General features: G+C 33.9%; 3 protein-coding genes across 5 annotated transcripts; 1 reads left to right on the top strand and 2 right to left on the bottom strand.

Annotated features, from left to right (window-relative positions):
• The first annotated feature begins 157 nt into the window (after positions 1 to 157).
• Positions 158 to 5412, top strand: LOC140989714 (uncharacterized). Of its 3 annotated transcripts, none has more exons than XM_073459057.1 (3): positions 158 to 382; positions 1835 to 1947; positions 5247 to 5412. In XM_073459057.1, exons 1-2 carry the CDS (start codon positions 236 to 238, stop codon positions 1940 to 1942), a joined length of 255 nt encoding a protein of 84 aa, XP_073315158.1. In that variant the 5' UTR covers positions 158 to 235; the 3' UTR covers positions 1943 to 1947; positions 5247 to 5412. The 3 variants fall into 3 exon arrangements, with proteins under 3 accessions (XP_073315158.1, XP_073315156.1, XP_073315155.1); XM_073459055.1 differs by lacking the exon at positions 5247 to 5412 and adding an exon at positions 4012 to 5193; XM_073459054.1 differs by lacking the exon at positions 5247 to 5412 and having other exon boundaries at positions 1835 to 2144.
• Positions 5413 to 6266: 854 nt separating this feature from the next.
• LOC140989713 (NAC domain-containing protein 83) lies at positions 6267 to 7723 on the bottom strand. Its single transcript, XM_073459053.1, has 3 exons — positions 7303 to 7723; positions 6827 to 7107; positions 6267 to 6736 (listed from the first exon to the last, which is right to left on the bottom strand). The coding sequence occupies exons 1-3, from the start codon at positions 7484 to 7486 to the stop codon at positions 6461 to 6463; spliced, it is 741 nt and encodes a 246-aa protein (XP_073315154.1). The 5' UTR covers positions 7487 to 7723; the 3' UTR covers positions 6267 to 6460.
• Positions 7724 to 17156: 9433 nt separating this feature from the next.
• On the bottom strand, positions 17157 to 18915 carry LOC140990763 (bidirectional sugar transporter SWEET15). The gene is made up of 6 exons (XM_073460621.1): positions 18777 to 18915; positions 18500 to 18536; positions 18186 to 18396; positions 17947 to 18108; positions 17734 to 17853; positions 17157 to 17661 (listed from the first exon to the last, which is right to left on the bottom strand). Exons 1-6 carry the CDS (start codon positions 18826 to 18828, stop codon positions 17353 to 17355), a joined length of 891 nt encoding a protein of 296 aa, XP_073316722.1. The 5' UTR covers positions 18829 to 18915; the 3' UTR covers positions 17157 to 17352.
• Between the last annotated feature and the right edge of the window lie 1535 nt (positions 18916 to 20450).

Below are 20450 nucleotides of genomic sequence, written 5' to 3'. Positions count from 1 at the left end.
TATATAACTGGAAAAAAACGAAAATACTTCAGGGTAAATTTTTTTTCCTTTTTCTTTTTAATACTGAATTCTAAATTGCAATATCCGGAAGTGAAAATACTCACGATTTTGGGCTATACTTACGAGAATTGAAGCCCATATTTTTTGTAATCTGTATATCGTTTAGTTAAGAGCCCAAATTTTCTAAAATTCAGTCAGTTTGGGGAGAAGAGGAGAACGGGAGGGGGAGGAAATCATGGCGACGGCATGGGGTGCATTTTGGGGAACGAGAGTTTTGGAGATTGTGAAGAAACATGACTCGGGAGGCCTTGTTTGGAAGAGAATTAAGCTCACTTCCACACGCAAAGCCAACGCCAAGAAACGCCTCCGCCGTGTTTGGCAGGTACTACAATAGTCGTGTTTTCGGTGTGTTATTTCCCTTTACATTTAAGGGTTGTCATCGTATTGGTCCTCCCGGGATGAAAGTGGATTTGTTTTTGGTTTGGTGTGATTTTAAGCGTAGAGTCTGACTGCATGCCAGCTGCTTGTTGAAAGTCTTCAACTTAGACTCTGCGCTTCCTTGTTGTTATTATTTTTTTTCTTTTTTAGCTTTTCCTGGTTGAAAAATGAATCTTTCCATCTGCACCATAAAAAAGAGTTACTTTCTTGGGCTACGATTGATTTGGTTGCTACCTGACTAGAAAGAATGATTGCGTGTGTGTTAGTAAGCCATTTATATAGTGCGCACCACTATTCGTTTGATTCGGGTCCTTCACTACGAGTCCTTGAGGATGAAAGACTTCCTGGTTCAACTCTGGGAATTTGATTCTGAATTAGGATTATAAATTTCCCTTTTGTGCGTTTCCTTTATGTTCTTATATTTTCTTCCGGTTTCTTGATTATTCCTTTTGCTGCCGGTGCCTGCAGTGGAAAATTGAATGGTAAATCTGGGCCGGAAGCATGTTTTCTCTTGCATTGGCTTTATAAGCAACGTTAGAGTACTGCGTGGTGAAAAGGTGTCCGCGTTTTTTCTCTTCATCGCCATGTGGGAAATTTCTGTCTTCCTTTCTTGCTAGCCTGTCTCAAAAGAAACCCATGGAGGAAAATCTCAAGATTTTTTTGGTTTAATCCGTCATCATATGTATTTATGTACGAACGATGAGAGTTGTAAAGAAAGAGAGCAATGATGATTTCTCCTTAATTAGTAATCATTGATTTCATTTGTCTTTCTATGTTTTACTGTCCATCATTTATCACATACAACAGTCAATAAATTAAGGTAAATAAACCAAATCCTTGATTCCAGATGGTATCTGAGTGACACAAGAATTGAGTCTTCGTACGACTTTTTAGCCCTGTTGTTGCTTATGGCGAGACAATAGAGATGTATCTATTGAGTCCAACAAAAGTCTCTGTTGCATGGTAGTGTTCAACGACAAGAAGTTTTGCATTTTCACTCCCGTTGTATGTGTATTCATTAGTGTTTTGTATGATTCTGCTTGTTGGCCTAACTTATTATTCATCCTGAATGTGGTCTCATGATGAAGAGTTCAAACTTATTTAAATTCGGGTTGTACGTATTGAAAATGAACGGGAGTGCGGAACAGTTGAAAACTTGAGCCCATGGTTTCAGTTTGAATGTATTAAACATTTGATTCATTCAGCTCTATTAAGATTGTCCCGACAAGTTTTATTTCACAAAGCATTATCTAATCATTTATATATCAATTGCTATGTAGGTACTAACATAATCTCTGGTGTGTTTGCCATGAAATTTAATTTCTCTATACTTATGTGTGTTGTGGTGTTATGTCTTGTGACGCTAAATATGTTGAATGATATGTTTTCCTCTCAGAATGAGGCTGTTTTAAGGGCATGTTCTGATCCACCTCCATCGGAAATGTCTCCGGCTGCCGGTGGAAAACTGCTATCATGTAGGACCAAAAAATCACAAATTAGCTGAAACGAGTAAGAATTCTGAACAAGCGCAAATCCTCTGTCAGACATTTGGGCATGGACGACATATATTGCAATTTTTTTTTCTGTTCTTGTGCTTTCCTTCTTTACTCCTCAATTGCGTAATTCGATCTTTGCATGGATATATTATTTTCTATCTATCTTCTTAATCTTCCTTTGTAGCATTAGTTGAATCCATCATTGTGCGTTACACAGTAGCGATTTTGTGTCTCGATTACATCTAACATGGGAACCATAAATCATCCCACGTATTCTATCATATTAGTTATGGTACTCTGAATAGTTTTCATGGCCACCCTTTGTGCGCGTGCTTTGCTGTATTACAAATCTCCATGGGCAATATGGCTAAATTTCATAGGAAGGATGTAGCTCAATCTTCTGAAATAACCACGCTGTGTGCTATTACAAAGTTATTACTAATTCACGTGGAAACCACGGGAGGCTGAAATTTCATGCAACCATCTCTTCTGTGTCCTTAAGAACTTGTGTTGATTCTAAAGCTTTATACATTTTAAGGCACTTGGAAATTCTTAGATACAACTTACAAGATTAGGGCATGAGCACTAGTAGCGCTTGGGTAATAAGTATGCAAAATTTAAATTGATAATAATAATGAAACAGCGGAAACAAAATAACTTAATCATCTTACAACCCAAACGAAAATAGAACAATAAACTCAGTCTTAAGCGTTAATACAACCATTTCAAAAGCATAATTCTGCACGAGAATATGATAAATCAAATAAAACTTCAATTGGATCACCATCGAAAACCCAACTGCTTTAGTCACTGTCCTAGCCGTCTGAATTGTCCAACCTAAGACCTACCACGTTGAATGAGGTGCCCAAGATGAAAAAAACGTGAGCGACAATCGCCCAATACGAGAGTGTACGAGTATACAAACTGATATGATACATGTGAAATGCAATATGCTCGGATATCAAATATCAAGTCAAGAATCTCATGCTCAGTCTAGAGGTGCCTGAGTGTGTAGTATTTGATATGTTATAGGCATGTTTTGGCTCCTAAACTCATCATCAAAACGTGGACTTACAATGTCCAGGATCATCAGAGCCCTCGGGTCCCGTCAGACATTGTAGCTTTTGATGTCCAACCGTCCATAATACAGAACATGGCTGAGCGGCCCCAACAAACGAAGTATAGCTCAAAAGATATATAGCCCAACATGATATGTCATACATAATATGCCAAAGCAGTAAAACAAATATCATGCAATAGATAAATATGTAACATATAAGTGTGTATATTACGCTTGGATATCTTTGTCAGTATATCACGTAACTCAATAAAACAATCTGACAGAAAGCTTACTCGTCTGAACTTAGACAATATCAGCATATTGAAATCACTATCAAGCCAGATTCTGAATTACCAAACATGCTTCAAAATTCTTCCTAATGATCCTTAAATCACTATTTAAGGCTTTAGAATTACACCTGCGTCCGTCGTCAACCCACTGATGATGTCTCGATCTGCGTTCCAGTTCACCGACCCCTCATCGACACTAACTCTGAAACTTCCCGACACCAAACTGTTCTAAAAACTGGCTAGAAAACCTAATGTATATGACTATAACTCAAGAGAGAGTAGCTGAAGGAAGCGGGTGAAGGAAACGAATGAAATCAGCTTCCATTTATAAGCTGCATCCAGATTAGCTCAGAAGATCCGAAATCAATCTTATTTGCCACGTGTTAGAATCTCATTCGTCTAGTTGGATTTCTCGAGATAAATGTAATTTGAAGTAGATTGAGTTGTCCATTTTAAAATCGGTGGATCCCAACATGTTGATATCGAATTATCATTTTCTTAGTAATGCTTAATTAACAACTCTTTAATAATCTTTTAATGAGTACTTCATTCAAACTAAGAATTCGGATCATTACAGAAAATGATTTAAAGGGAAATTTTGTGAAATAAACCCCCGTTCTATTTTATTTTTTTCCTGTAAAAAAACCGTTCCAATTGTATTGTAAGATATCAAGCTAAATCTGGGTTGTAACTATAATTTATAAAATTATATATAAATGTGTTGTAGGGTCAACCTAATTTCATGGTTGGTATAAGAGGATGGCTGCGTATGAAATCTTCCAGTTCACAACAGAAGGGACCCTCCACCTTTAATATTGTTTTCTTCGGGTAGATTTGTGTTTGATGAAACCATTTTATTTGAATTTGAATGTGGCTAATCAATTGAGATTGTCATTGTTGCACAGATTCTAAGCAACCTCTCTGGAGTTAATTTTGTACAAATAAAACACACTACAAGTGGGTTGGTCTTTGAATTTGTCAACACGCATAATTAGCAAATTATGTACTCTCAATTTCGTTAATTTCTGTAATTCCCAAATTTCCCAACTCTAACTATTGCCATGTATTTCTTGAATTAGCGATTGACTTGGTCAAATATTGCTTTTCGAAAGTTATGTCGTGTGTGTGGTCTACCACTAGGGACCTCATAAGCAAGAGTCCAATTCCGATTTTTCTACCAGAAATCTACAAAAAAAGATACATGTCACACTAAAATATAAAGAGTTTTTGAATTGCAATCCATCCCATCTTATCGTCTCTCACCTATCACATTTAATTTTGTCATGGCAAGAAAAATTATACATTATTATATATGTGCATACATGTTAAGTGATATACTTGTTTATATAACGGGTGACGTAAAGAACTCCAACAGCTCTAACATGATTCTAAGACACTGTCACAAGGAAGTTCGGTCGGCAATTTTTATTATTGTTTTGTCTCTACAAATGTGTTTCTAAACGTAATCTTCCCCCTATCGTGATGGCATGTCAAATTTTATTAACCATAATACACGAGCAAGAAGGTGAATCAGTATATTTTCGATGGAAATATTTTTTTTTAAAAAAATAATAAATTTGAGATTTTGATATCAAAACGTAAATGGTCTATTATTTTATATTATTTTTTGATTAATAGAAGATTAAAAACTATAGTATCTTCTCATGAATCGACCCGTGATATGATGAAACTCTAAACTAGACAGTATGCCGTGCATGAGTTGCCAATCACCCCACTTGTCCATTTAAGTCTGCTAGTATTTGTAAACTTTGTCTCTGATTTTTCTTTAATATGATATCATCAATCATGTTAGCTCTAAACATCGTGAAATCAGCAACAACCTGCTGGATAGCAACATACTATGTACCTAAGAAATATTAGATGTTTTATCGATGACTTTTTTTTTTCTTTTTATTGTTTAGTATTTACATTTTTGGGTTTAAATTATTTGTGTATTACAAGTTGGAGGCGTGCTAGATGGGAGTCAACTACTGTTTGGGATGAGACAACCCGTTGCATGTAGGACGCGTGTACTTCACATCGGAGAAAGACCTTTCAAATTTGTTTTTGAGAGATTTAAAAGTTGCTAATTGCGAGATTAGATGTAATTATGATTAGGTCTAATTATGTATTAAGAATAGTTTGANTTTCATTATAAATATGAATATATTTTTGTGTGGAGGTCTACCTTTCTTTTATTTGTCAAATGAAAGGAATCTTGCATGGATTTCTTCAATACTAGGCCCTAGGGATTGAAATCCTTGGTCGCCTTGCCCAATCATATCATCAAGTTGTATGAATAGCATAACTTGCTGGAAAAAAAAATTAGCTTGAAAGATTAAGAAATCGATAAAATTACTTGGCTGTTAAGAATTAGATTTGCCGATGATCATTCATTGGCTTGTGTGATTTGTTAGAAGTATTTTGTTTTATACTAGAAACAAAGATAACTCCTCAAACTTCATGTAATTTGGATGTAATGTGTCCTTGGCTTTTCAAAAATTTAATGTGTAATCTTTGTTAATTGAAGCAACAATGTTACGAGTTGAAATAAATACGTGCCAAATATTTCATTTCAAACTTCTTTTCAAATATGTAACATCAATGAAATTTATGGTATATTTTGGGTGTTGTAAGATTCAATAAAAACATGGATGACTTTGATACCTAAAAATTAACTCTTTTTAGCTTGCAATAAAGCTAAGGAACCCCATGCGATATGATTTTGCAAATATCATGTTCTTATTCTTGTGTTTTGGGAAAAGGGATTCTCTTTTAACTAAAGATTAGTTTATGTTTGCACATGCTGCCTCTTTTTCTTTCTTCTTTTACTGAACTTTCTTGGAACTGGTTGTGCTGTTAAAGAACGTAGCACGAGCTAATTTGCCAGGAAAAAAATGCTTTTGCATGGTGAAAAGACACTGGACTCGAGTACAAGTAATTAATTACCCCAATCAGAAGATCAACTCCGAAATTTAGCGATTGAGTGTATAATGATCTTCTGTTGCTCCTTGATTAAGATTACTTGAAAACATGGAAACATTGGATTCAACATGTTTGTTTTCTGCATTGCCCATTACCCAGATCTACATACATATTTAAACAGGTTGTTGATTAAAAAGGAGTCCCTGAAAGCTAATTAGAAAGATCTCTGGTAGCTAGTTATATGTTTATTTTTAAAGGCATGGCTTCCTTCTTGAAGTGTTGGCCAGAGTATTGCAGCTACTGCTTTCTTCATGATCATCCGTCTCATGGTTTTTCGAGATCTCCGTGATCCCACTTGAACCGGAGGACGATGAAGCCGGGATTAGGTTCAAATCAGCCCTCTCCCTAGCCATAAAATCAAAGAAAACCGGCCCCGAAGGGGCGGCCACAATTTGCTGCGGCGTAACATCACCCTCGTTCTTGTTGTTCCTCCTCTTCAAAAATATTCTGCAGAGAACCCAATTTTCCTGCAGGAAGTATTGACATAACACCAATGAAATTTGATTCAATTACTGCAGTTGGTTGATATGAACTGAAGGGTTTGGTTCAGTTTTCACCTGTGCTGAAAGTTTGGTTTGTGGGTCGGAGCTTTGTGCGTTGATAAGGCGATATTCATGCATGATCCAATCAGTTCTGCTTCCCTTTGGAGGCTTCCCTCTGTAGAAAACCAGAGTTTTTTTCATTCCAACAGGCTGATGACCGCTTCTGGAACTCACGATTTGCTTGTCTAAACCTGTTGCCTTCCAGTACCCTGAACTCGTGGCCCTGTTCGACCGATTCCCATTTGGATACTTGACCTCTATGGTGCTGAAAAAGTACCTCTCTTGCTCGGAGCCACCTATACATACATAAACTCAATGCCATTAGCATGAACTTTGTTATTTGCTTCACATTTGCTATCACCCAATCCAAAAAAATTCAAATCATTCCATTGAATTTTCCAGAAACATGGAAGTGTACTGTATTATGCTGATTTTGAGACTGGGCATGTTTTGAAATAAAAGAAGTATCTTAAAGCACTCAAGGAACCAACCTGGCAAATCCCAAGGATCAGACTTGCAGACTTCAACTTCAGGGATAATTGAAGCAGGTAAAGGGTAGGACAGCACCTTGCGCTTCAGGTATTGTACCACAAGCTCTTCGTCAGTGGGGTGAAATCTAAAACCAGGTGGCAATCTCAGCACACCATTTTTCACAAAGTTGAGCTTATGATCCATATGTTTATTCAATCAAATAGCAGAGAATTTTCCAATCCCGGAGCAGAAAAATACAACCAAGAACTTGATATCAGGCACTTTCCTCACAACCCATCGAAGAGGAGAATATAATATAGAACAAGAAAGGAGCACAAGAACAAGAAGGGAGAAAGGGGGAAATATGTATTGTAGGGTGTGGGTAATATGAGAGGGAAAGTGAGGCTTCTTTATAGCAACGGGGATGTTGAGGGAGAAGGGGCTTTTAACAGAGATGAAAGGAATAAAATATTTGAAGAACCTATGTGGCGTGAGCTATACACAATCTCCCTACCATTTGAATTTATATATATATATATATTTATTATTTATAATTATTTTTGCTAATATTGAAAATAGTGATTTAGCTCGAATTTGGCAACTCAAAATCTCCTTTGCTTTGACGCATTTCTCCACAAAAGTTAAAGAACATAGTAACATGGCTTGTTTTCTCTACGAAAACGTCAAATTCTTGGCACAATTATCCAACCATGTTTTATGGGAATAAACGTAGCTGTTAAAAAACCAATCCTCAACGTTTTCTTCTCTTAGGTTATTGCAATTATGTTCTCATGTGATCTCTGTCTGTTTCCCTACTCTGTTCACTTCTTTTTTCTATATATATGCTAATTAGTTTTTCATTGTCGCTCACTCAATTAGCGAACCATAAATATCTTTCTTGTGTTCTCAGCATTTCAGGCTACATCAAAGAATTCATGATTTCCTGATATTCGTGAAAAAAAACATATATAAATTTCTCTAATCTTGAGTATTATATCAGTCACGCACCCATTTGGACCAAAACTTAGTCTTGATTAGAAAATGAATTTGCAATGAAAGTATAGGCAAGAAAACTAGGACCCCCCAAAGAAGGGTGTGAGTTGCGGGTTCGTGAGGGTGAAGTCATCGAATGTCATTGTTATTTTAGCTGGATCTGACGAGGACCTTTAATGGGGTTCCCCGTGAAAGTACAAAAATGGCCCTTTGAATCATGGTGGGATGCTCGTGAGATTGGGACATGGTTGGTTGATCTTGGTACTGGTTACGTGTTGCAACTAATACAGCACCACACGAAATGTGACAACATTATATGATATATGGATATATCCATCCATCCACGGCAAACTCCGTTAGATCAATTTGGGGAACACACAATTCAAATTACGTAATGTATTTGTACCACAAATTTAGTATAATCATTTTTTTAGTATGAATCTTTTGCTTTTAACTAAATCTCTCTATAATATTGTGAAATTCTAAATCTACAATATGGATCGAACATTTGTTGATCAATATCGCGATAGCTCGATGATTTAGTCGATGCATACCAAAAGAGCTAAAACTCATTAAAAAAATTATTGCTCCCAAAAAATTATATGTATTCGACACCACGGGTACTTAGGGAGTTGGTTCTTATAATCGTGGACTGTTCAAATTCGGAATATTTATTCTGCTGTCCTTTTGTGTCTTGGAGGGATTAGATACTAAGAATTAAAATTTTTTTTATAAGGTCGGCTCTCTTTATTTTACCACATATATTTTATTTTTAGATTAAGATTTATTCTCTTCCAGGGAGAAAAAAGTTTGATTATTATTCAAAGCAGAAAATAATTAAAAAAAATAGATATTTGTTTGATATGGATGTGTTGCATGTAGTGTGCACGGCATCTATAACCAACGTACAAACTTTTCCTCTTCCATAAAACTAATGGCAACTAACATGTTATATTTAGAAACAAGATAAAAGTGTAAATTGCATTGGGAATCTATGTTATTCGAAGATATATTGGATTTTATTAAAGAATAAGTATTTTGTGAGACGGTCTTATGAATCTTTGTCTTTGAGACCAGTCAATCCTACCGATATTCACAATAAAAAGTAATACTCTTAGCATAAAAAGTAATACTTTTTCATGGATGACCCAAATTAGATATCTTTATCACAAAATACGATCCGTGAGACCGTCTCACACAAGTTTTTGCTTTTATTAAAATACTAGATATAAACTTATATGATTTTAAAAAGTGTTGGACATTATTTTTTTAGTATCCCTAATAAATAAAAATTTATAAAATATTGAAAGAACATAATAATACTTTTTTCCTAGTCTTGAAATAAGCAGATATTTTTTTTAAAATAAAAATAAAAACTTTGTAATATCACAAATGATGACTCTAAAATAATAACAAGAGATTAATTTAGATGCTTTTGTAGAAGGGGGGGCCTTGAAGTTGACAATGCGCTGGAGATTCGCCACAAGAAAAGGCCATTGCTAAACTCCTTAATCTAATTAATTATTATCTTATCAATAAATATGAGAATTAAAATAAAGAAAATGTATGAAATTATAATATACATTATTATGGGGGGCGAAATAGTCATTAAACATGGCGGGGTGGGTGGGGAGAATAAAGTTTTGGGTCCCCATTGCCTCCAAAACGACGGCCACCCACGTCGGATTCAAGAGTAAGTGACAAATGAGGGTGATTGCCCCATTTCAAGATTTCCTCATATCTCTTCGATTATATTGGAAATTTACCAATTTTAATTCCTCTACAATTAATATTTCATTAGTTGGATTTTCCGTATCCTTCATGTATATATTTTTTTACTACATAATAATACGCAAAAGTATGTATTTTATGGTGATTAATTCCATGACAATTTAAGAATATAGATGATCTTAAAAAATTATTTTATTCTACACATATACCGCGATCGTGTATGTTGTATTCAATATTGTCGATGTCACCTTAAATTATGTTATATCTATGTTCGCACAAAGTAAACCATCATAATAATACAATAGCCTGCAAATTAAATACGTGCATACGCATATAAATACACATTATGTTAATCTATACACAAATATAGGTAAATATGAGTTCATATATGTGTGTACGTATAGATTGACATGTATGTACATTTTTTTACATATTTTATGAAATTTTCCGTATAGTTCGAGAGCAAGAACGCCCTTGTTTATATTATTTTGATCAACTTATAATCCAATATTTGGAGTAAACTTATGTTTTTTTATTAAAAAAAAAAACCCCAAAAAATTAACACTATCATTATATTCTTGAACCGGGGTAGTAGTTGAAAACTAGAAAAAGTCTTGCAAGTACTCGACAAACGAAAAATAATAAATATTTGGAGGGTCGAGTTATTGGATCCCATGTCATATATATATAGTAAAATAAATAATAAATAAAGTTAAAAAAAGGGTGGAATAAAAAAAATTGTTGAGGACAGTTTTGGGATGACAAAAATTAATATGGGGGCAACGTGGGACGGTTGAGATATGGTTGAATCGGAGCCTCAAAGATTGACAATTAGATGACTGGTTCCGTAGAGAGAAGGGAAACACCCTAATTTTGACAAATTTCTTTTAAACTTTTTTTTATTATTAATAAATCAAAATTAATTAATTATTATTATAAATAAATCAAAAAGAAACATACTAGTGTGTTGGGTGATGCCATATTGCGGCTGTGAGTGGGTTCCTTTTTTCCCTCATTTTCTCACTATTTTTTTTTGTAGAAATAATTTTATATAAATAAATATAGGTTGTTGAAAATTGGAGTCAAAGGCGTTTGCGTGTGGATGTTGGAAGAGGATTTCGAGGATAAAGAAAAGAGAGAAACGTCAACCACTACAATTATTGCCCCCTTTTTTTTTCTTTCTATACTATATACCAAATATGTTCTTCATCCCTTCCTATATAATTTTCAATTTTTCAAGAACGCGATTTTGTTTTCTTTTTCTTGAATTTAAGGTTTATCAATTATAAAAAACGTAGAGATTTTGTATTAAATAACTATATGGTATACATGATCGTCAGTTTTAATGTATTACGTACCATAATGTTGCATCTGATTATCTTTATTAATTTTTACGTATGAGGTCTAAAAGATTATTATTGTATATTTTTGGCCAAATTATTTTTGCGTATTAAAATTGGCGATGCTAATTATTTTTAAGTAACAAGAAAACACGAAGAGACGTGTGGTTTTTAAGTATTATTTGTTTGTGAAATTCAAATGAGGGAGCTTTGATTTATATGAGTGGAAGCCTAAGTGAAACTATAACGAGGCAGACATCCTTACTCCAATTCCGACAAGTAATTGCATAATTAGTCATATCATTAAAGCAACCCACGAGCTTACTTTAATTTTTGGGCTTTTATTAAAATAAAATAAAACAATAATCACACAATTAGAAGAATATTTTATTTTATTATATTGTCAAATCATTTATTTAGACGCAATCAGTTCTTTATTTTTTTCTCTTTGGTGATTCTCGATTAATGTAAAGAGATTGATTTTTATAATATAAGCTTTCCTGGTGTTATACGAAAGTGAGCTAACAAATTATGAAATGCAAGCAAAAGTTTCGATCATAGATTTTAATAAACTATTAAACCAATAATTTATTATGACTTTCAATCTGATTATTTTTAATGAATAAATTTACGTTTTATATGTGATTTTTTTATATATAAAAAATCAATGAATATAAATCTCCTTTCTCAGTTTTATATTTCAATTAAAATTTTTAATATGTGTATGTTTTAATTAGAGAAAATAATAATTCATGTGTAGCATTGAGTTTTATTTATTTAAAAAGAAAAATGGAAATCTAAAGTTAAAAACAGCACGAAACTAAATGACCAAGAATCGCAAGTAACCATAAAAATTCGGAAGTCATAATCATAACTGCGGTTGACCAAAGCATCCTTTTATGAAGAAATTCCCAACAGTGATAATTTACTTTTGATTTGTGGAATTAATACATTTTATATGTAAGCCACAAATGAGTAATTTTCTCAATTGCTAACAACTTTTACAANATTTGAGAATGATAGGGATATGTTCCTTTCTTCATGCATTGGCAACCCAATGTATTAAGTATGATTTAAGTGAAACGGTCAATTTAGATTTTTCATTGGAATAAATTAAGACGATAAAATTCAAACTCGCAGCAAATATTATTTTGCGCAATTATATATGTATCAGTATAATATCAGTATAACAAGATCCATAAAAATAAAATAAAAATAGAATTTTGTATTGTTTGAAAATACAAGATCAACTTTTTTTTTTTTTAATATGAGTATGTATTTTGTAAGATGATCTCACATTGATCGACCTGATTCATGTCTGCAATAAAAAATGATATTTTATCATAAAAAGTAATATTTTTTTAATGAGTTGGCATGAGTCGGATTATAAATTATATGAGTTTTTGTGTTTATATATCTAAGGCCCATGTGCTCAAGCCCAACATGGTCTAAATGTCCAAACATCAAGGAGTCAGAAATCGGAGATCGCCTAAGCTAAGTGAGGAACCGAGCTCGGTAGGATGAGGTCGTGTGTTCCATGTGGCTCAACGCTTGGAGGAAGGGAACAATGTTCAGTGGTTGAACATCGACCTTTTGTCAATGTTTGATATATATATGTCTCAAGTCAACAAAAGATCTTACTGAAAGTAGAGTGTGCTAATTTGGGGACGTGGAACAATACTCGGATCTCTCAGAATCAGGGATAATTGAGATTGGTTAGACTGGAGTATTCTTTAGGACAATGAAGTCACTCCAATTTAGGGAAACCAATCCTCTCTGTGTGTTGACTCCAGGGTTTTATCAAGAATAGTATTTAACCATATGTTTGTTTTATATTTTCAACTAGTGTGCATCTTACATCCACTTTTCAAGATGTATTTTCCAATATTTGACATGAGCATCAAAGAAGATACATCAGAACATACATTCGGCCTCGTTTTAACATTCATTCTTTGGTTTCAGGTAGCCATCTCATCCGAATTATCTTGATCTAGTTTGGGTATTTTGTCCCTCAATCTAGGGATGTAATCGAGTCGAGCCGAGCCGAACTCTTGAATGTTTGAGCTTGGTTCGTTTATAATCGAGCCGAGCTCGAGCTTTATTTAACGAATATATGCATGGCTCACGAGCTTATTCAAGCCTTTATCGAGCCTAAACAAGCTTAATAAATATGAATTATACATTTAAAATTTTATTAAATTAATTAAAAAGTAAATTATATATTTAAGAAAAATATATTATTCTTATTAAAATTTGTAAATTTATTATAATAAATAAATTTAATAGATTTTTCTATATATTTCATAAATAATATGCAAAATCAATAAATCAAATATCAAAACTATTATTTTTTCATCTAAAAGATTACTCATGAACTTATCAACGAACACGTTCACGAGCTAACGAGCCGAATACTGTAAAGCTTGAGTTTGGTTTGTTTATCTTAACGAACCTCATTAAACGAGCTCAAACGAGCTTTTATCGAATCGAGCTTCGAATAGCTCACAAACTGTTTGGTTCGTTTACATCCCTACCTCAATCCAACACCCACTTAATTGGACGGTTATCCGAAATATTGACTCATATTTTCATTGGAGCATCATTTAATGACACTTATTTTAATTAATAGTATACACACACATATTTATCAATAAATCAATATTTGTTAATCAAATAAATAATAGTATATACATTATTTTTGGTACAATATTGACAACGAAATTATGCAACAAGACACACACACACAAAAACTATATAAAAAATTGGATACAAAATGAGATTGGTGGTTTATATTACATCCATCCAATTTTTTAGAATGAGGTCCAAAAAGAATTCGTTCATATCACCAACATACTTTAACAAGTATTTTGTCAAACCTTACATATACATCTGTTTCGCCTCCCTAAAACCAACATTACATCAAGATCAAACAAACTTTATATCTATATATGTCCTAACAGATAATTCTTAAGTACTTGTACAGTTTGTACATCATATACGGTACCCAAACGCATGCTTCGTGTGAAGCAAAACATTTCTTTCTGATGTCAGAAAGTCATGGAACCAAAACTTGTACAGTTGTTCTTTGCTCAGCTATCAGCTCTCTGTGTGTGTGTGTGTGTATGTATATACTATTAATGTTTTATGACGTAAAAGTATCTTTTTGAATTTGTAATTTCCACAAAGAAAATTCGTAGAGTATATATGTATCCTGCCAAATTATATATATATGCTTGCACGCATGTACAATTCAGACATACTCCTAGTTTGAACGACTTGTACGTAAAACGTACCAAGTTGATTTCTGCACGTACAAAAAAGATGTTGCAACTTGCAACTTTGCTTGTGTGTATTGATTGGGAAAAAGAAGAAAAACAAAAAAAAGGCAAAGGGAAATTAAAGGAAAAGTTAGTTTGGTTTCTCGTGCTTTTGGAAATGCGATTTCCCAGTAGTATTCTGCAGGAATTTCCTCGAAAAGGGATTTCATATGAAAACTAATCAAAGAAAAGAGAAGTGTATTGCGTGGCACGTGAATTTGTGGAATCAAATTAACGAAAATTTACTCTAGAAAGAGTTGTAGAAGTTGAAGAAAGTTGGTGGAATCAAAACCCTGTTTAAAGGGTGTCTTAGTTAAACTTTGAGTGCTTAGAATATTATAAAGTCGAACTAGCTAGAAAGCAATTTATTTGGGATTGTATTATGTTATATAGCATTAAATATCGACATTTTGTAGGTCAATCTTGGCAAGCTAATATTTGGCGGCGCGAAAAATAATTTTTTTTACGAGTGCAAAACATTATTAATTATTGTTAGATCATTTATTTTTTATGATGAAAAAAATAATTTATTGTATAAGATCAAGTTACCGTTTGTTTTGTCTTACAAGTACTCAACTGTTTCGGTAGAATCTTTTCAATTGATCTCGCAATATTAAGCTACACAACCGCCTCTTGTGTATTAGCTGTGGCAAACTACTCAGCCGTTCACCGTATCCAATAATATTTATAAATAGAATCAACACATCTTATAAGGATCTTACCTACTTTTTCAGAAACGTTGATAGACTGACCATATCCTACAAACAAAGTGTCAGAAGATCAAAATTATTTCAACAAAATTCTACATGCATAGCATAGTTACTTTATGCTGTCAGTAACCGTTTTCTATCACATTTGATATATGTCTATCTGCTCATTAAATAAAAAATACAATAAAGCAAGAAAGGACGGCAACATCAATGCTTTGCATTAATGCTCATTTAATGAGTTACAGTCGAACATTGAACGGAAAAATGCATAAGGTGGTAATATATATAGAGAATGCCAAGAAGAGTAAATGAGACAGACGATTCAAGCTTAGCTTGCATTCTTAAAAAGATTTTCGAGCACTTATCATTTTGATATTTACCCAATATTCATCAGTACTCGCTCCAAATAATACTTATGCAAATCATCAAGGATCTTCAAAGGTTTTTGTCAAACTACTCGACCGTTTCTTACTAAGATCGTTTGAGAAGTATCGGTTGAGTAGTTTCCCGACAGTTTGAATCAAAGGATTCGTTATTTTATTTCTATATTGGTTGTTAGACGTGTGTCTCAACCGTTATGAGAAGTTACTAGGAGTTTGAGTTTTCGAACATCCATAAACGTCACTTGTCTTATTTCCTAATTACATTTATTTATTTTATATTTAAATTGTCTTGTTTGAGTATAAATACCTCAGAAAATTCATCAAACCGTTTTCGCACAATTTATGGTACGACCGTTTCATAGTTGAGAAGATCTGATCTTCATATTTAACACCACAAGACCGATCACATCATTTGATAGGGTTTAGAATAAAAATTTTAAAGAATTTATTTACTCCCTAACTCTAAGACTATCCTAACAAATTATGAACCTAACTGCTCGAAAGTTAGTTCAAAGTCGACACTTGCACCTTATGCTACGATTTATTTTCAAAATAAAAAGCACATTGGATAGCAATTTATCATTCCTTCCTTTGCCTTTTATCATCATTTGAGGCAAAAACAAATCTTATTCTCGGGCTGCTGCAAGCCTTGGGCCTGTATGGAGAAAATCGACGCTAAACAAATGTCAGGAGCCCAATTAAAAGCTAAGACAAATAAAGGTCATATCTCGTTGACGACCCATTTGTTCATGGAAGCCCGATGGGTGTAATAATAACAAAAAATGACCCCCACCTACCTATCCAAATTTAATAATAATAATAATAATAATAATATTTTTATGATTTATGCTTCAATACCGTTTTTTGATTTATTATTGTTATAAAAACATTGTTCCTAAAAAATCTTCCAACTATTACACTTCAATATCATTTTTTTTTTATCTCATTCAACTTATAAGTATATAGTGTATGTGCAAATTTCAATAAATTGCCAAAATTTAACATATTTCGTTGTTTAATGTAGTTTAATTTATAATTAGAATATCATAGTGATCTACCTAATCACCAATTTACCATATCCCCCCACCTTTACCTTATTTCCTAACAAAATTTAACTGCTCATATTAAACTACTAGAGTAGGTCTCTTGTGAGACGGTCTTATAAATCTTTATCTGTGAGATGGGTCAACATTACCGATATTCACAATAAAAAGTAGTACTCTTAGCATAACAAGTAATACTTTTTCATAGATGACCAAATAAGAGATCCATCTCACAAAATACGATCCGTGAGACCGTCTCACACAAGTTTTTGCCAAACTCTTACTGATAACCCGGAAGTAAATAAAAGGGACCTGGAATTTATTTAGCAAAAGAAAAGAAAACGAGCAAAATATTAATATATATTTTCTCTTATTTATACGATACCGAAATTACATTATTTTATTCTCACATCATATAATACTCGAATCACGGGTACAACGGGGAAGGAATTTGAAAAAAAAAAACAAGAAGAAGAACGACAAGACCGTACAAACAAACATACACATACATATGTAGTGATATTTAAATAAAATTATGCGGAAGAACAGCTGATCAATCCTTCTCCAGATTCACTGGACTCGGCTCAACATTTATTGAACATGGTACAAAATCATCTCGCGGATCAGCAGCCTCCTCATCCTTGGTGTTCTTCAATTGAATCATTTCATTTCCACGATTTTTGGAATCTATCGGATGCACTTCTGGTGTTCCTAAAACCATTATTGTCAATACGTGCTCCGGAAACTTGTCACGGTCGTCGACGACATTGTTGTTGATAGTAATTTGCGGCGTCTGTTTTCGGAAGAGTACATATACCACCATTTGTAGCAGCCCCAAGAAGAATCCGATCACGTTTGGAAGCTACAAGATCAAATTTGTTGGTTATAAATCAAGAATAGTGGACACAACTTGAATATTGGGTTGATTACTTACGGCAACACATAAATCTCTCTTGAGTAGGCCGTAAGCGAACCACATGATTGCACTGAGTGTCAAGAAAAATGACAGAGGGAACGGCATGTACTCCACGCTGCGCGTTTGGACAACTTGGAACTGCGGGAATTCAGACATTAAGGTGGAAAACATTAATGGGTGTATAATTCAATATAAATTTATTATTAATGTTGTTGATTAACTGATAATTACCACAATGCTTAAAGGGGCAGCAAAAACACTGACAGAAACAGCAACACAGGTCCATCCCACCACCTGAGTTCGCTCTGATTCTTGGAATATGAAGAATGTGAGCGCAAACATTATGGGAAATGTCACCACATTCATAAGGCAGAAGAGCCTGGCAGTTTCAATCTGCAAATAAATGAATAATTAGTCGAATATTTTTTGAAGTCAAATTGTATAATATATTTGCGTGATTAATCATATACCTTGGCCTTTTTGGTTGCATAATAAAGGTAGGTGACGATGTAAAATGTCTCAATAACGCATCCGAAAGAGTTGATGGAGACCAGAAGAATCGCATTTTTCTTGAGGAAAGCATAGTACAGCCACAGCACGGCGGAGAAGAAAGCCACATTATAAGGCACTGATTGGAACCCCAATGTCGATTTTTCTTTGTATATCCTCACGAACGTGGGCCTGTCGTAGTATAAAAAGAAAAAAAAATCAACAATTTATTCGATCTTGTACATAATAAATTTAACGAACTGGAGAAAAATTAAATGCTCGATAAGATACTTACAATGGAGCGAAGTACACGAGAACTGACACAATGTTGCCTGCAGCGAAACAAAATTCTTCATTAGTCGAATCTATAAGATATTTGATTCAACAAAAATCAAGAGAACTACATATTTGTTTTAAAACATATCATGAGTTTCTTCTTCAACATGACACCATGCTTGCAGCGTGGCTAATTATGGGGAAGGTCGATCATGCAAATCGAATGAATGTATGTACAAGCTAGGTGATACAAGAGGAGAGAAGGAGAAGAAATTGCCCGAACAGCTTGATTTTACCTAAGATGCCAAATGCGACCGCCGAGGAGTGGTGATCGCCTAGGATAGCCATGTCTCAGAAGTTGGAGAGAAGTTTTTATGAAGGAAACAAGGATCTCTATTACCGAAACCCTAGTCCTTATTACTTCTCCTCACAAACTGTGGATCGGAAATGGGAAAAGGAGAGGCCAATTTATAGAACAATCGAAGGGGGGGAGTGTGGCATTGAACTCATATTGGTTGCATGACATGTGTTATCATTAGTAGGTAGCGTACGATAAAATCATACACCAAACAAATAAACACCCCCTACCCTCACGTGCCCTTTGCATTCACCTGCATGAATTTAGCAATGTAACACTTCGTTCCCACGTAGGATTGAGTTGGGTATAAAACAATCGACTCATGTAAAAAATAAATTAATTTAAATTCTGAATATAATTGACTAATAAAAACCACCATTTTAAATATCTATAACTGATGTTAAATCATAAAAATAATTAGATAAATATGCTGAAATTTGCATGGATCCATATATATAATAGTTCAAACTAATACGTATTTTTATTTGGGTTTAACATTATCGGTCTGTAGTAGATTATAAACAACATATAAAAAAATATCACGTGTCTTTTGACTTGGTGCAACTTTTTTAATTACTAAACTAGAGCATAATGATCATGTTTAATCTGTTTCTAAGATGTTCACGTTTTATATCCATGATTTATGGCTCTGTTTAGATAAAAAGACCACCCCGATTATACCCTTTAAAACCCCTTTTTTTCATCAGGACAAAAATTCAACGGTGCCAATGAGATGTGTTTAGATTTACCACTACGGTGCATTAATTATCGTTCATAATTTGCATGCATAGGTAATAAAAAAAATAGTGATTTTTAATTTGAAAATTAATCTGTACGATAGAGAGTTATTGAAGGGTTAGATGACGAGGAAGTGCATATGATTGTGAACCAGAAACGCCTTTTCGGGTGGAGGAAGCCTCAATATTTCACGAGAAATCCCAACGTAGAATGGAGCTTTTGTGCTTTTTCTCCCAACTTATGCAGAAATTTGAGCACAAAACACGCATTCTTATAATTTGACTTATGTCTCACCGCTTCGCCCACTTTTCTTATTTTGTCAGTTAGTAGCTTTGTTTTCTAGTCTTCCATTGTCCCATGCATCATTTTAGTAAATGATGGAAACATAATACAATTCCATCAAATTTAAAAAGATCTTATTCGACTATATCGAATATTTCATAAACCAATTACAACTGAAATAAACCTCCTCTGGGTACAATTGGGTCTCGTAGCCACTGCCATGTCCATTTGGCCTGTCCAAACTGAGACATGCCTCTTGGAATAGGGTTTCAAGATGAAAACAAGAACGCGAACAACAAATCATTCAAAACGCAAGTGACTAGCATACAAACTAATTACATGCAATGCATGAATTAAACATGTACTGGTATCTAGGATCAAATCTGGAACATCATCATGCTCAATCTGGTATAGGTGCCATCATGTGTAGAAGAGTTCGGATGGTCCGAATTGCAGCTGTTGCGATGTGTCATACTCGTTTGGACACCTAACTGGACGTGTGGGTTCAGAAGTTCCGAACTAACTACATAAGGTTCAAACTTTTAGAAAGTTCCGATCTTAGTTTGGTGATTCCAAGCTAACAGATGCTTAA

This window comes from Primulina huaijiensis, chromosome 12 (genome assembly GCF_012295235.1).
Source record: "Primulina huaijiensis isolate GDHJ02 chromosome 12, ASM1229523v2, whole genome shotgun sequence".
NCBI classification, from domain to species: Eukaryota; Viridiplantae; Streptophyta; class Magnoliopsida; order Lamiales; family Gesneriaceae; genus Primulina; species Primulina huaijiensis.
The sequence above is the reverse complement of the archived record's forward strand: the minus strand, read 5'-3'. Positions and strand labels throughout refer to the sequence as shown.